At 50.3% G+C, this 16,764-nt stretch overlaps 1 protein-coding gene across 39 annotated transcripts in view; it reads left to right on the forward strand.

Moving 5' to 3' along the window:
* Nucleotides 1-16,764, forward strand: part of LOC127489004 (trafficking protein particle complex subunit 9-like) — a 279,821-nt gene that overhangs the window by 103,235 nt on the left and 159,822 nt on the right. For 36 of the 39 annotated variants that reach the window (XM_070063885.1, XM_070063876.1, XM_070063875.1 and 33 more), the window contains one exon: nt 8,955-9,107. The exons of 2 other annotated variants lie outside the window; for them this stretch is intronic. In XM_070063885.1, the coding sequence (XP_069919986.1) occupies nt 8,955-9,107 (153 nt within the window). Of the gene's footprint in view, nt 1-8,954; nt 9,108-16,764 lie in introns of those variants that run through there. One more of the 39 variants, XM_070063889.1, reaches the window with a different exon arrangement.

The following is a 16,764-nucleotide window of genomic DNA, read 5'->3' on the forward strand; positions in this document are numbered from 1 at the left end:
CCGAGCTTCTTGGGCTGTGTCTTTTGCCACGGATGCTGGAGCTCAGCCCAGGCGCAGGGAGAAGCCGGCAACCACAGGCAGAGCTGAGCAGTCCCTGCCTCATCATCCAGTGCTACTCGGTGTTACGATGCTGACAGCACTTTTTTCAGGGGGAGAATGAGTGACGTGTGCCCCACAGTTGACTTCTGTTTCTCCTTTTTCCTCTGGCCACACGTCCCTCTGTGGGATTTTGAGAGGCTGCATTCTTCATTCTGTCTGATAGCACAGAAATACAGAGAAGAAACAAACAGGAAGGGCTGCCTGCGAGGCAGGGCCTGGTCTTGAATCTGGTGCCTGAGCTGTGTAGCTTTCTGTGATACTGCAGCCACAGAGACGGCTCACTGGCCCTGCCCACTGCTGCGTGCTGTGTCTTGGCCATAAAGGCTTTGGTTGTTTGGCATTAGATGGTCCCTGAGTGTGGCACTGTCTGTGACTTGCACACATCACTTAAGGCACAGAGTTTCCTACAACATAAGCAGAGTGTTCGGTGTCTGAGTGTCCTCATGCTGGCCCCCAGGTGTGAGCCCTGGAGCGTCACTGATATTCTGGCCTTGTGCCAGCAGTTTTCACACCTCTTCTCATGCTCTGCTCCTGCCGCACGTGTATGGGGGACGGCCCGGCCCCTTACACTCCCCAGATTCCTCAGGGTTTGCTTTCCCTCTCCTGGATGTTGCTGTTGCTGGGTTATCTGCTAGTGACCAGCTGCCTCACTTGGCTTGAGTGATTTGACTGCTGGGGGCTTAATGTGCCTCCTGGATACTCACTGGGATCTAGTCTTCCCCTCATGCAGTAATTCCAGAATGAGTAATTCCCCAGAGTGTCTGAAGAGTGACTGCTGTGTCACCACCCCTGTGAGTGGGGACAAGAGCTGAGGTTTGCTGCCCTGGTCTGCTGGTGCCTGGGAGACATCAGAGATATTCAGGTCAGATTGATCTGTCTTTCTATCTATCTATCTATCTATCTATCTATCTATCTATCTATCTATCATCTATCTATCTTACAAAGAATTTCACTTGTTTACTTCAAAGGCCGAGTTACAAAGAGAGGGGAAAGACAAAGAAAGAGATCATATGCTAGTTCACTCCCCAAATGGCTGTAATGGCCAGGGCTTGGCCAGGTTGAAGCCAGGAACCTGGAACTCCATGCAGGTTTCCAATGTTGTGCAGGGGCCCAAGCATGTAGGCCATCCTCTGCTGCTTTCCCAGGTGCATTAGCAGGGAGCTGGATTGGCAGAGGAACAGCCAGGACTTGAACTGGTAGCCATATGGGATGCCTGCACTGCAGGCAACAACTTTACCCACTATGCCACAGGGCCGGCCCCTTGAACTCTTTTAAAAAATATTTATTTGGGCCGGCGCCGCGGCTCACTAGGCTAATCCTCCGCCTAGCGGCGCCGGCACACTGGGTTCTAGTCCTGGTCGGGGCGCCGGATTCTGTCCCGGTTGCCCCTCTTCCAGGCCAGCCCTCTGCTGTGGCCAGGGAGTGCAGTGGAGAATGGCCCAGGTGCTTGGGCCCTGCACCCCATGGGAGACCAGGAAAAGCACCTGGATCCTGGCTCCTGCCATTGGATCAGCGTGGTGCACCGGCTGCAGCGCGCCGGCTGCGGCGGCCATTGGAGGGTGAACCAATGGCAAAAGGAAGACCTTTCTCTCTGTCTCTCTCTCACTGTCCACTCTGCCTGTCCAAAAAAAATATTTATTTAATTTTATTTATTTGAAAGCCAGAGTGAGAGAGACTGAGAGACTGAGAGAGACTGAGAGAGAGAGAGAGAGAGAGAGAGAGAAATATTTCATCTACTGGTTCACTCTCCAGAGGGTCACGACGGCCAGAACTGAACCAAACTGAAGCCAGGAGCCAGCTGCTTCTTCTGGGTCTCCCACATGGGTGGCAGGGACCTAAGCATTTGGGCCATCCTTTGCTGCTTTGCCAGTCCATCAGCAGGGAGCTGAATCAGAAGCGGAACAGCTGGGATTCGAACAGGTGCCTATATGAGATACTGACGTCACTGGTGGAGGCTTAGCCTGCCATGCCACAGTGTCGGCCCCCACCTTTCTTGAACATTTTAAAATCGTTTTCCTCTAGTGAGTTTCTTAACCTACATTCAGAGGCTCCCTGCCCACATTTCTCCCTCTGTTCTCCCCTGGTGCCCACTGTGCTTCAGGGACTGTGATCTGTGTCCTCATGGGGCTGAGGATGTGGTACCAAAGCTGGACAGGGGCGGGTGCAGCATGTTCTGTGCAAGCAGAGGGACAGGGTGGGGCTGTCCAGGGAGGAGTTAGGTGCTCCACTCCCCTTCCCCGCCATTGCTGCCTCTGCCTGTCCGGGTGTCTGTCCTTTGCCATCAGCTGTTCACCTTTTGCTGGGTGAGCCCACAGTGAGTGCCTCCCACTGCTGGTGATGCCTGTGCCCTGGAGACTGCAGGATGAGTTGGACCCATCTCTGTGCCACTAGGCTCCATGGCCTCTGCACTCACACTTGCTGGGCTCCACTCATTCCTGGCTGTCCTCTGTGCATGCCCAGTTCTGTCCTCTCTGCAGCCCAGGCCACATGTCCCCTCCCGAATGCTTAGCTTCCCCATCCAGTGGAATGAATTCCACCTCTGCAGCCTCACATGTTCTGCTTGTCCTCTGTTGCAGAGATGCTCACCTCACTTGGCAACAGTTGAACGTGTGTGTACCACGTTTACATGCCAGTCGCCACACTAGGCATGTGCTTAGCACATAAACACTGCTGGGTCTTGCGGTGGGGTGTAGGAGTCAGATCCACTCACCTAATGGAACAGAGCTCTTGTTATACATCCTGTGTTTTCCTGCTCCACGCCACTTGCCACAGTGAGTGGATTTCTGAGAGTGCCTCCCAGCAGGACCTGAAACTCCTGAGTGACTAAGAGCCCTCCAGCCTGCTGGCCCACTGTGTGCCAGATGGCAGTGGCTTTCCTCCCAGGGTCATGATGGAGAAGTTTGATCTCAAAAGAAATTGGAAGGCCTTTAGGCTCACACTGTGGGGCTTGCTAATTTCCGCTGGTTGGGAGTACAGATGGGACCTAAGTGAGCAGGGCAGAAGGGCAGGAGAATGCAGGATGCCTGGCCCTGCAGCTCGGAGACCACTGGCTGCCAGATTCCCAGGCGGTTATCCCGGGATCTCGGTGTACCACACTCGTGTAAAGAATAACACTTCAGGCCGGCGCTGCAGCTCAATAGGCTAATCCTCCACCTGTGGCACTGGCACACCGGGTTCTAGTCCTGGTCAGGGCGCCAGATTCTGTCCCGGTTGCTCCTCTTCCAGGTCAGCTCTCTGCTGTGGCCCAGGAGTGCAGTGGAGGATGGCCCAAGTCCTTGGGCCCTGCACCTGCATGGGAGATCAGGAGAAGCACCTGGCTCCTGGCTTCGGATCAGTGCAGTGCACCTGCCACAGCGGCCATTGGAGGGTGAACCAATGGTAAAAGGAAGACCTTTCTCTCTGTCTCTCTCTCACTGTCCACTCTGCCTGTCAAAAAAAATTACACTTGAAAGAATGGTATCGTTTCAAAGGGTTGTGGTCAGGGTTGGACAGCAAAGTGCCGGTTGCCATGTGGACTTGGTGCCCTTCCTAAGATGGGATGGGGAGCAGAGCCCATGCAGAAGTCAGGGAGAAAATATATACACCGATCTTAGCAGGTACCTGCTCAGGGGAACACGCACAGACACCAGCTGCCTGGCTCTTGGTGTTTTGGTGATAGCACTTCGCACTGAGCCCACGTTTGCCCCCTGCTCCTGCACTTCCTTTGGGGTTGTGGTTGGTAGGTGCCTCCTGCAGGTCAGCAACAGTCAGGGTTTATGTTCCTCGCACCTCCCTTTTCCGCCATACACCACCGCCTCTCAGTCCCCCTGCCCCTAGGGCTCTGTAGCCTCAGTCCCAGAGTTCATCTCTCCAGTGAAGCACTTTTGGGGAAGGAAAAGCCCTCTGGACAGGCGAGGAGAGTGCTGTAGCTGGTTGTAACATGTAGCCCTCCGCCCCACTAGTTATGGACTTCTGATAGGCTAGATGGGCAGCTGCCAAGTCTGGGACCCAGCAGTTCAAGCCACTGGGCAATGAGTCTTCCTTTAGTTCTGGGCCCCCAGATGTGAGCAGTGAATTTAGCAGGCAGTTACTGTCCCCGTTCTCTATGATGCAGTGGTGGTGATATTTACACATTACTCAGATTCATGGGAGCCTCATCTCCATCTGGTGTATGTTGGCAGCTTCCGCTGTGCAGTCAGAGACCTCTCCCCTGACCACTCTCGAGGGCAGGGGTCACATCTTCCTGGTCTCTTTGTCCTCAGAACCTTGCCTCATGCCTGCCATGAGGCTCCTCAGCGGCTGTGCAATGAATGCTGCTTGTACGAGTGAAATGGGCAGTGTGGAATGTGAGAAGCAAACTTCACTGGGGCCCAGGCTCTCTCATCCATCATCCCAGCAGTTTCTGGGTGCCGCGTTGCTATGCTAAGTCTTCGCATTGCTTCATGTTACCATCATGCTGACTCTGTTACCACCTCCTCTGAGGACAGGTCATCTTGGCTGACAGAGGACTTGCAGCCCTACCTGTCCCGAGAGCTGCTGAAGGGCAAAGCTGGGCTTCACACTCAGGTGGGCAGATGCCAGAGCTCCCATACTCGGGTGTTCCGTGTTGTTTTCTGCATGCCTTCCATGAAGTTCCCTTGTACGAAACCTCCACTTTGGAGTTCACTCTGGCTCTGGTCAGGGCCTCAGATAGGTGGGAGGAGGCCATTGCCATGCAAGCGCTGACTCCTGGTTCCATGACTTACCAGCTGCTTGGCTTTGGGCAAATTGCTGTAAATCTCTGTGCTGTAATCGGTTCTTTTATGACTTGGGATGGAGCACCTCTGTTGGGAAGCTGCTAACTAGGCAGTTGCTCCAAGTCCTGCCCTGCTTGCCTGGGGCTGTTCCTGCTGGATGGTCCCTCCAGATGGTCCCTGCCTTGCCAAGTGAGCACAGTAGTGGCATGGAGAGGCAGAGCTCACCTAATTAGTGTGGGTGGGCTAGTTTTTCCTGAGCCTGGCCAAATTCTTAGTAGGCATCTGATTGCCTGCCAATGCACATGGCTGCCACAGAGTTAATCCGCTGCCCCAGGGAAGTTTATTCAGCTGGCTGAGACGAGCCTGGGACTTGGGGACACACAGTCCCTGTGATTTGCTGCCCCTGTCATCAGAAACATTACTGCCCTGCCACAGCGTGGGGCACCATGAAGGCATGTGCATTGGCTCAGAACCCACCTCTCTGTCAGGTGGGCCACAGGCCTTGGTGTGGTTGGTCTTGCATGTGGATGTTCAGCCAGGACCCACAGGCTTCTCACTGCATGAAACCAGGTTAGGGGGGCAGGGGCCTAGACTTAGAGAGCTATTAGCGCAGATTTATACAAGTGTGTGTGTGTGTGTGTGTGTGTGTGTGCAGGCTCAAGGGGACTCCCCAAAGCTCATGGAAGAACAGAACTAAAAGTAATTTATTTGGTGCCAAACGTTTTTGAAATCCATGCATGCTTTATTCATAATGTACATTTCTCATGAATGATTTGAAGGTCCCTCATATGCAAGCATTTTAATCTTTTTTGGCATCAAAATAAACTTACCCTTTAATTCTATTTTCTGTGAACTTCTTGAAGTATCCTTGTGTGTATTTCTTTATAAAAGCATGATAAAAGCTCATTGCAGAAAATTTAAAAAATACAAAAGCATTTGAAATTACCCTTGATCCCATGACTCAAAGCAAACTAATATTAGTGTATAGATATGTTTTCATTTTTTCTACTTGAGTACTTTCATGCATTTGAAATTACATTGTACGTTCAGTCTGGCATCCTGTTTTTTTTTTTTTTTTCCGTGTAACTCGTTTCCATCTGTTCTAATTATAAACCAAATTATAAACCGAACACTGTGACTTGGCCCACGCTATTGTCACTTTTGTCTGCTTCCCCATGCCAGGTCCTGTTCATGGCTGGAGGGGCAGAAATCTGGTGGCAGCTAGTGTTAGAGTGCGCCTGCTGACTGCTGGGCCGGGGTCCCACACTCTGCAGGGCTAGCTCATCCTCACACGGCCTTGGGGAGGGACTACTCACTTAGGACAAGGAGAGAGGGGTTTTTGAGGCATGGGAGGAATCATTAACACTGCCCAAGTGCTGTTCTAGTCCATGCTGTGTTCTTTTTTTTTTTTTTTTTTTTTTTTTTGACAGGCAGAGTGGACAGAGAGAGAGAGAGACAGAGAGAAAGGTCTTCCTTTGCCGTTGGTTCACCCTCCAATGGCCGCTGCGGCCGGCGTGCTGCGGCCGGCGCACTGCGCAGATCCGATGGCAGGAGCCAGGAGCCAGGTGCTTTTCCTGGTCTCCCATGGGGTGCAGGCCCAAGCACCTGGGCCATCCTCCACTGCACTTCCTGGCCACAGCAGAGAGCTGGCCTGGAAGAGGGGCAACCGGGACAGAATCCGGCACCCCAACCGGGACTAGAACCCGGTGTGCCGGCGCCGCGAGGCGGAGGATTAGCCTAGTGAGCCGCGGCGCCGGCCCATGCTGTGTTCTAAGCACTTGGCTTCTATTACCTTGTTGACCTGGCACTACAGCCCATCTTACAGATGGCTAAACTGACAGACACGGATGTTTGGTGGCTCACTTAGGACATGCAGCCAGGGCTGGCAGGTGAGGAGAGATGCCCTGTCCTGAAGCTGGTGCTCCTAACCCTCATGGTGCCTGCCTCTCTCCAGGCAGGTGCTGGGTCTCAGTGTTGGGGACTGGTGCCATCCATTGATTGATTGATTGGTAGGAGAATGAGTCCCTTGGATATAGTATCCTACTTGTCAGGGCATGGAAGGGTTGTGTGTATGTGTGTGGGGCACAAGGCCCACAGGAACGCAGCCCATGAGTGGGGCTGTGGAGGACAAGTGGGACCCCTCTGTGGAGACAGTGGGCCTGGCCCTCTCCACAGAGGCAGCAGACTGTGCTGGTGGAGGAGAGCTGGCAGCATGTGGGCCAGAGTGCCCTCCCGAGGCCCCTCAGTGTGTGCGCTCCTCCTGCTGCAGGAGCGCTCGCTCAGAGCCTGCCCATGCTTCCTGCCCATCCCTGGCTGTGTGAACCGGGCAGCTGACACAGTGGCTGCCATTTACAGACTGTGCTCTAGAAACAGCTTGGAGAGGATGTTGGGAGGTGAGGTTTTGCAAGGCCTTGGTGTCTTCTCTGATATGGGCTGTGCTTAGGAAGGGGGTGGCTGCTGGTGTGGCTCATGCACAGGCCATGGCGGCAGTCAGCTTGTATTTCCAGTGTTCTTGGGGCCTTGGAACTGGCCGTAGTAAGCAGGGTCCACTTGGCTCTCTGTCACCTGGCATCTCTTATCCATTCCATTCCTGAATGGATTGACCGGGCTAAAAAACAAAAAAGTGGAGTTCATTAAAATCCATGTAATATCTTTATAGACTTCCTGGGTTGCTGGAGGGTCTCGGTCCCATCCGTGGTGCGGGAGGAATGGCATAACTTCCGTCTGGAGCTGCTACAGCACCCAGAGCAGGTGTCCCGGGGTAGTTTGGACCTCAGGGTTGCGGTGCAGACTGGAGAGTAGGAACACACACAGGCTTCAACGATCTTTGTGGGCTAGGGCAGTGCCTTGCCCACCAAAGATAGCTGCTGTGAATGTCTGAAGTCCCCACGTGCTGCGGCTACACAGGAGACAGACCACAAAGCCAGTGTGTGAAGGTGGTTTTGAGTGTGACATCTGTTAAGCTGTGCCACATGCCAAGATCGTGCTGGACACAGCACAGGACCAGAATCCTCCTCCTACTAACCATCGCTGGCTTCTCTTCCTCCCCTCAAGTCTCTCTGAGAAGGTTTTCTCGTGCTGCATACCTGGACCCTAGGCTCTGCAGTGCACTGCCCAGGAGCCATGAGTGACCCACCCTGCATATGCTCAGTGTGTCTGTGTCATTCTGCTGGCTGACGGAACACTGGACCTCACTGCTCAGGGCTGTGCGGCATCTGTGCTTGCCCCTGTGAGCAGGAGGGCAGTGGGGCTGGGAGCTTCTCAGTGGAGCAGAGTTGGAAGCGGACCTTGTGGCACAGCCATTGGAGGTTGTCAGTTTTCCCAGGTGTGCTGGCTGCAGAGAATACTGGGCCCTGGTTGGATGTCTCACATCTCACTCCCAGTTACTAATGAAGGAGGGATGGCCGCTTCCCAGGCCACACTGGGTGTCCCCTGTGTCTCTTCCTGTCCTTCCATAGGGTGCCTTGCTGTGAGTGATGATGACTCCACTCTATTCTCTGCAGAGGTCACCGTGTGCAACCTCTGCACCAGCCCCCGATGCAATGATGATGCCCCCCGCCCTGTTCTCTGCAGAGGTCACCGTGCACAGCTTCTGCACCAGCCCCTGATGCAGTGGCCGTCGCCCCCATGCTGTCTGCAGACAAACCGCAGCTCAGGATTTACCATTCTGCACGGTGCTCCAGGCCCAAGGCCGCTTCCTCGCTGGCCCTGCCTGAGGCTCTGCTCTTAGCTGTGTGTTTCTAATTCTGGATTCCTTTCTCTGAAGCAGTGTCCCTGCTTAACATGGGTCTGTTTCCCTCACAGCAGTACAATACAGAAAATGTTCATGGTGGAGACACTTAGCTTCACTTGCCAGAGCCACAGGCCTTCATTTCGTTTGCAGATCCCGTGGCTCCCCAGGAGGGATGGTGGCCTGGCCTTGGGTCTGTGCCTGGGTGTGACGCATTCTCCCTCCTCTTTGTGTCTTACAGCCTCTTCTGATTCAGGGCTTTTCCTAGGACTTTGCTCTCTGACATCTTGAATGGTTCTCACCTTTGTTTTTGGGCGTGTGCCAGAATTTCTCAGCCGGGTTGGTGTCAGTCTCATTGTGCCTCTGCTCTGCCATCACCATCAACATCACTATTGTTGTTATCATTGCAGAGAAACTGTATGGCAACTTCCTGAGCTGGAAGCTGGAAGAAACCCTCGCCCAGTTCCCCCTGCAGCCTGGGCAAGCAGCCACCTTCACTGTCACCATCAAAGTGAACCTGGACTTCTCCTGCCAGGAGGGTCCCTTGCAGGACTTGAGTGATGGTAAGTGGCTCCCTCATTTCTGAGAGCTCACCTGCTCCCAGGTGTGTGTTGTAGTCAGCTCTCTGTGGCACCCACCACCGGTCATGTGACTCGCTCAACCGAGACCTTGCCCCGGCACTTGGTTAGCAGCGTGGCTTACTGCAGGCTCATTATAGAGACAGTTTCTCAATTCCCACTCTTGACCATCTTGTCCTGATGTGCTAGGTGGTTGTCCTAAGGGAGTGGAATGCTGTGATTTTTCCCCCAAGTGTACCTGCTGTGTTGGTGGAACACACAGTGGTGATGATGGAGTTCTCCCATCTGGTGATGCCAGTAAGGAGACGGAGCTGGGTGCAATGGGAATTGTATCTGCTGCAGCACCAGGCCTGGCCGCGTGGGGACGTGAGTTCACAGGTTAGCTGTGTCAGGTTGTCACATGCTTTTCTGGAGGCCTTAGGGGTGTGTTAGTCAGCTCAAGCTACTGTAACAAACCCCACACCTGGCCTGGCCTGATCACAGGTATTGATTTTCTGACAGTTCTCAGCATTGCAAGTCTGACCCAGGTGCTAGCATGGTTGGGTCCTGGTGAGGGAGGCCATCTTCTTGCTGTGTTCTCATGGGGTGGAGACAGATCAGCTCTCTGGTATTTCTTCCCCTTCCTTTTATTTTTTTAAGATTTATTTGTTTACTTGAAGGGCAGTTATGGGTGTGGGATGAGGGAGACACACAGGGACACATGTGCATGCACACACACACACACAAACACACAGGGAGAGAAGAAAGATTTTCCATCTGCTGGTTCACTCCCCAAGTAGCCACAATGGCTGGGACTGTGCCTGGCAGAAGTCAGGAACCTGGAAAACCATCTAGGTTTCCAGTGTGTGTGTCAGGGGCCCAAGCTTGGGCCATCTCCTGTTCCTTTTCCAGGCATGTTAGCAGAGAACTGGATCAGAAGTGGAGTAGCCAAGACATGAACTGGTGGTCACATGGGGTGCTGGGGACACCGGCGGTGACTTAACCACCTGTGCTGTAACACCAGCCCCAGTAAGAACATTTCAATCCTGTGTTTTAAGGACTTTAGAGTCCTCGTATACAGTGCGTGACTTTCATCTCCATGAACATGCTGTAAATGACAGACCCTCCTGTGGGTGTTTTGGGTCTGGGTATTCCTGGGTGTGTTGCAGCTGCTGTTCCTTGTCCGTTCACCTGCCAAGGGGCATTCATGCATTTCCATTGTCTTGGCTGTCTTGAGCAGTGCTGCAGTGGACATGTAAGTGAAGACATGGCTCTGCTATATACATATATGTATTCTTGTATATATCACACACATATACACATGCACATCACACACATACATGTCACACACAGATATCACACACATGCACATACACACATTACATACATGTACATATACACCTTACATGCACATGTACATAAATCCAGATGTGGGCTGGTGGGGTCGTGGGAGAGCTTGAGTTGTTTTTAGCTTTTAGGGACCCTCCGTGCTTGTTTTCAAAATGCTGTACTGACTGACGTTCCCCTGAGAAGTGTGCTAGATCCCTTTTTCTGCACCTGTGGCCTGGGTCTTTTGGTAATAGCCAGTCTGATGTAGTGGCCTGCTGTCTTATATGGTTTTATTTTTATTTATCTATTTTAAAGATTTATGTGTTTATTTGAAAGTTAGAGTTGGAAGAGAGAGGGAGGGACAGAGAGAGGGCTCTTTCATCTGGTGGTTTGCTCCCCAGATGGCCGCAATGGCCAAGCTGTGCCAGGCCGAAGCCAGGAGCCAGGAGCTCCTGGATGCAGGGGCACAAACACGTGGGCCGTCCTCCACTGCTTTTCCCAGCTCATTAGCAGAGAGCTGGATTGGAAGGGAAGCGAGTGGGACAAAAACCAGTGCCCAGGTGGGATGTAGCGTCTCAGGTGGCAGCTTACCCACAGTGTCACAACACTGGCCTCTCTGCTGCGATTTTAATTAAATTAAATTTATTTAAATTTAAATTTAAATTATTATTTAATTAAATTAAAATTAAACTAAATTAAATTTAATTTCTCTGATAATTGGAGATGGTTACTTGTATGTCTTCTTTCAAGAAGTGTCCATTCAGGGGATGTTTTCTTGTTACTGATTCATTTGAGTTCTTTGTATTAAGATAGTAGCCCCTCACCTGATAAATGATTTCAAATATTCTCTCAGTGTGTGTGTCAGTTCTCTACTCTGTTGCTTGTTTCCTTTGCTTGGAGAAGGATTTTCTTGTATGCAATCTCATATGTCTATTTTTTGATTTTGCCGCCCATGCCTTTGGGGTCACATCCAAGAAATTACTGCTCAGATCAATGCCATGGACCTTTCCCTCTGCATTCCTCTAGTCATTTTAGAGTTTTGGGTCTTATGGTTAAGAATTTATTTACTTATTGGGATATGTGTTTATGTATGTGTGAATGTGTACATATATAGATATCAAGTCTGTAGCACAAACCACTATCACAGGCATTTAATTTTAATTTATTTTCATCTTATTTGAAAGGCAAAGGAGGTTGAGAGAGAGAGAGAGAAAGAGAGAGAGAGGGAGAGGGAGAGAAAGGGAGAGAGCAGAGGGATCTCCCATTTTCTAGTTCACTCCTACAGTGCCCAAAATGGCCCCAGGGCTGAAACTAGGAATTAGGAACTAAATCCAGGTATCTGACATTGGTGGCAAGAACCCAGTTATTCGAGCCATCACCACTGCTTCCCAGGGTCTGCCCTGGCAGGAAGCTGGAGTCAGGAGCCTGAGCCCTGATGTGTGACATGGGTGTCCTAAGCACTAGGCCAGATGCCATCCTTTAGAAGGTGCGTGGCATAAGGACCCTGTCTCGTTCTGTCCTGTGTTCCCAGCGTTTTGGCCGTGACAGGCAAAGGGCTTTGTGTCTTGTGGTGTGGATCATGAACGGGTCCTCTTTCTCCTGCTTCTCCCCTGAGTGTGTGGGTTCTGAAGTTGTGTTCCTGTTCTTTCTTGTGAGCATGTCCCCCTCAGAATTGCCCCCAGCTTCTCTGGGGAGTTGTTGAAGATCTCAGAGTTCTCATCCGCGCATCTGTGGCTCAGCTCCCTGCACGGCCATTCCATTTGCTTTCCTGTAACAGGGAGCTTGTTGGGGTCTCTCCTGCTACTCTGTGTTGGGCGGCTGGGGCGGCTGGGGCTGCTGGAGCAAAGCACCACAGGACGAGTGGCTCAGGCAGCAGAAATTGCTTTCTCATGTCTGGAGACTGGGAAGGCCGAGACCACGGTGCTGGCAGAGCGTGTTTCCCGCTCACTGTGTCCTCACTTGGAGGAGGCCGAGGGGAACTCTGGTGTTTCTACCTCTTCTTATCAGGGGGAGACCCCACCCTCCTGAGCTTAGCCACCCCGGCCACCTCCCAAAGTCCTCGCCTCCTCATGCCCTCACCTTGGGGTCCAGGGCCTCAGCACCTGGATTTTAGAGGGACAGACAGTTCAGTCCATGACAGCCTGCATAGAATTTGCTGTCTCTCTGCAGTGTTTGATGAACCATCAGGAAGTTCCTTCGGCTTGTGCTGGTGCTTAAGAAAACAATTTCTTTATGTTGTTCACAAGCAGGCTTAGCACTGGGTGCCTTAGCAATGGAGAAAGTCAAGGGGATGTCTTACCAGGCTTCAAGCATCAGATGCGGTGGATTTTCTCGGTTTGTGCGGTGCTCTGTGCCTCTGCACTGCGTGTTCCTCTCAGTGGGCAGTGGGTAAACAGATCCTGAGTTCTCCCCCAGAAGGGAGTTGGGCATAATGAGTGGTGCCCAGGGCCAGGGTCCTGGGCAGGCTCAGCAGTCAGACAGACTCCCAGTGGGGATTATTTGTGAGCAGCAGGGGGCAGTACCACGTGTAAAGTCGTTGCCTAGGAACAGCATACAAGCTTCCAGTGGACATCTGAGCTCTGTGGGTTTTGGTGGCACCTTCAGTGTTCGATACTGACCTGCTTGGTGGTGTCCTTGCCTTGGTGTCTGTCATGGGAGAGGCTCAGGCATTCCCTCTGCCATCCTAAGTGGAGAACGAAGTGGCAGTTTGTGGCTCACATGTGGGAACACCTTCCTCTGGCTTTTGAAATAAAAGAAAATTAGAACTAGCATTTTGGATACCCTGTGGTTTGTAAAAGCAATGAGGGAGCCACACACCTATGTGGGACAGGACATGTGTGTGTGTGTGTGTGTGTGTGATGCCCCCCTTGCTGATCATGGTTAACAGAAGTGCAATGCTGATTGTTTGCACAGAAAAAGGCAGAACAGGCCAGGGTCATGGGAGAGCAAGGTGGACACCCAAGGACCGTGGGGATTTTGGTGCAGGCTGTGAATTATCACTTGCAGTTCCACCTGTGCAGTCACGAGGCCACCGTGAAGCCCTCGTCTAGGGAAAGCTTCAGGCTCGGGGGCAGAGGGTCATCTGTGGCCTCCTGCAAGCGGGAGCTGACCCTGCGGTGGCTCTCAGTCTGCCCCTCTCAGAAGCATTTAACTGGGGAGTTAACTCCATTTAACTGTGGGCCCTGTTTGCCCCTTGGCAAGGACTCACACGAACTCAGGCTTCTGGAATGAGGTGTTGCTGTTTGTTTTGCAGTAGGAAGTTGTGCTGGGCTCTTTCTTCCTGTGATTCCTGTTCACTGTCCCACCAACAAGTACAGCAGAGAGCAGGCTGCTGGATGCCGTGGAGGCATGGGGGGAGTCCCTGGTGCTGGACGTTGTTAGGTGCCCTCTCGCACCAACTCTGTAAGGTAGATACTGGTTTTCAGTCAATGCTTGATAGAAACAGTTAGAAAGACTGCTCTTGCTTAAAGATAGAAGAGAAAGAACAATCTAGTGCTATGCACTGTCCTTTTTTTAAAAAAGATTTATCTTATTTATTTGAAAGTCAGAGTTACAGAGAAAGGTAGAGACAGAGAGAGAGAGATCATCCATCCACTGGTTCACTCTCCAGATGGCCGCACGGCCAAAGATACATGCTTTGCAACTGTTAGTTGACCTCTACATTTTGCTGAGTGTCTCTTTGGCAGTGCAGAAGATTCTCAATTTGTTGTTGTTGTTGTTGTTGCTGTTGTTGTTTGGTGTCCTCTGATAGGAAACTAGGAGCTTCATCCTGGTATCACAGGTGGGTACAGGGCCCCAAGGACTTCGGCCATCCTCCACTTCTGTTCTGGGAAAGATTGATTTTTTATGGTAGGCATCCTTGCATTTCCAGAGTAACTCTCAGTTGCGCGCAATGTGCTAAGCTTTGGTTGTGCTTCTGGATGGCGTCTAGTCATATTTTGTTGAGGCATATGACACATTCACGATGGATATATATATAAATATATATATATATATGCCATTTTCTTTATGATGTGCTTGTTTGGGATGTTGGGATAATGCTGGTCTGATGTAATGAAATGGAAGGCTTTTCCTCTTCATCTTCTATTTGGAAGGGTGTGCGAATCACGGATTTTAATTATCTTCTAAATGGGAGTTCTCACCAATGGAGCCATCTGGTCCTGGACTTTCCTTCATGTTCTTCATGTCTTTTTTGTTTGTTTTGGTTTCCCTGCTACTACAGTGTCTTTGGAAATTATAAGTGTATTCAGAGTTTCTTGTTTCACTGTATTCAGTTTTAGTGGTTTGCATCTTTTGGAGAATCAAGCCACTCTATCTAGGTTGACCAAATCCCCATGCCTTGGTTTTTCCCCAGTATTTTTGGTTTATTATTTTGGCAAGGTTGGTAGTGATGTCCTCTCTGTCATTTCTGTTGTCAAGTCACTTGCGTCTGTTCTCCTTTTTTTCCTCTGTTTCCTGAGGATAAACGTTTTGTCAGTTTCACTAAGTTTTCCAGAACTGTATTTTGGTCTCACTGAATGTCTGTTGTGATATTTTCTATGCCGTTGGGTTGATTTCTGTTTGCATCTTTTCCTCCTTCCAGTTTCTTAAATTTACTTTACTGTTCTAGTGTTTAAGGTAGTTAAAACTGGATTTATAGATCCGATGTCTGTATTCTGTAATATATACCTGCAGAGCAATACAATTTCTCATGTGAAATTGGTCCTGTCAACATGAAAAACTGTATGGCTGTACCCACTACTGGGAACATATTGAAGGAAATGAAATCATTGTGTAGACAGAGAGGCTTTCGCAGGCCTATGCTTATTGCAGGAGGATGCACAATAGCCAGGCTATGCAGTCTGCAGATGCATGTATGGTGTCCGTAGCCCATAATGTCTTTATTCAGTCTTGAGGGGATCGGCATTTTGGCTGATGGCATAACTTTGCTCTTGTGAATTGAGCTGTAGTAAATATGGGGGCAGAGAGAACTCTTTTTTTGTATGCTGATTTCATTTCCCTTGGGTGCATTCCCAGAGCTGGAGTGGCTGGCTCATATGCTACATCTGTATTCAGATTTCTGACTTATCTCCATACTGTCTTCCACAGTGGTGATACCAGTTCACATTCCCACCAGCAGTGGATTAGGGTGCCTTTTCCCTCACATCCTCAAGGCCATTGTAATATTGATTTGCATTTCCCTGATGGCTAGTGATCCTGAGCATGTTTGCATGTGTTTGTTGGCCATGAAGATTTCCTTTCTTGAAATAGTTTGCTTGTTGAAGTCCCTTGCCCATTTCTGGAGTGGGTGGATTGTTTTGCTGTTGTTGAGCTTCTGGAAAGTTTCTGGTAGTTGATTCTTTATCAGCTGCATGCTTTGCAGCTGTTAGTTTGCCTCTTCATTTTGCTGAGTGTCTCTTTGGCAGTGCAGAAGCTTCTCAATATGTTGTTGCTGTTGTTTGGTGTCCTCTTCCATTTCCTTCTTTAATCTTTTGTGTTTCTCAGATATTGAGCACCCTTGGTTCAATTTATTCCAAGCTCTTTTATTTTCTTTGTAGCTATGTGAACAGGATTGGTCTTTGGAGTCCTTTCTCAGCCATGACATTGTCTGTGTATACAAATAGGCTGCTGATTTTCTCCCCTGCCACTTTACCACACTCTACTCTGAGTTTCAATAGTCTCTTAGTGGAGTCTTTAGGATCTCCTATATAGAGAATCATGTCATCTGCAAATAGGGATAGTTGGACTTCCTCCCTCCCAATTTGTATCTAACATTGAGGAATGAGAGAAAAAGTAGCAACATGATAATGTGCATGTAGCAAATGTCAGCAGTGACCTCCAATGCTACCTTTCTGTATTCTCTCTTGCTTTGTGGGAGACACGATTTGGCCTGTGTCCAACATGATCCATACTTTAAAGGCAGGGCTAGACTGTGGGGGGTGGTGAGTGGAAGCAGACCTGTGTTCCGTGGAGAACTCTGTAGATCCCAGGTGTTTCAAGTGCTTGTGTGCGTGGGTACGTAAGTGTCTGAATAAGTATATTCCAAAGATTTCCTCATGCGCAAGTCAGAGATAATGCCACGCAGAATGTTTGTAAGGAAGAAGAGAATGACTGGGTACCAAAATCCCTTCTAAGACCCAGTTAAACTCTTTTTCAAATTCTGGGTTAATAGGGTAGGTAATGTAAATAATACCGATTTCTAAAAACAAAAAGAAACTCTAGGAATTGGCCTTGATGTGGTTTTTTATTTATAGCTATGGGTTCCTTTTTAATTTTTTTTTTTTTACTTTTCTTGAAGATCATATTTATTTATTTGACGTAAGAGTTACACACAGAGGGGTCTGGAGGGAGGGAG

This window comes from Oryctolagus cuniculus, chromosome 19 (assembly GCF_964237555.1).
Source record: "Oryctolagus cuniculus chromosome 19, mOryCun1.1, whole genome shotgun sequence".
Classification (NCBI taxonomy): domain Eukaryota; kingdom Metazoa; phylum Chordata; class Mammalia; order Lagomorpha; family Leporidae; genus Oryctolagus; species Oryctolagus cuniculus.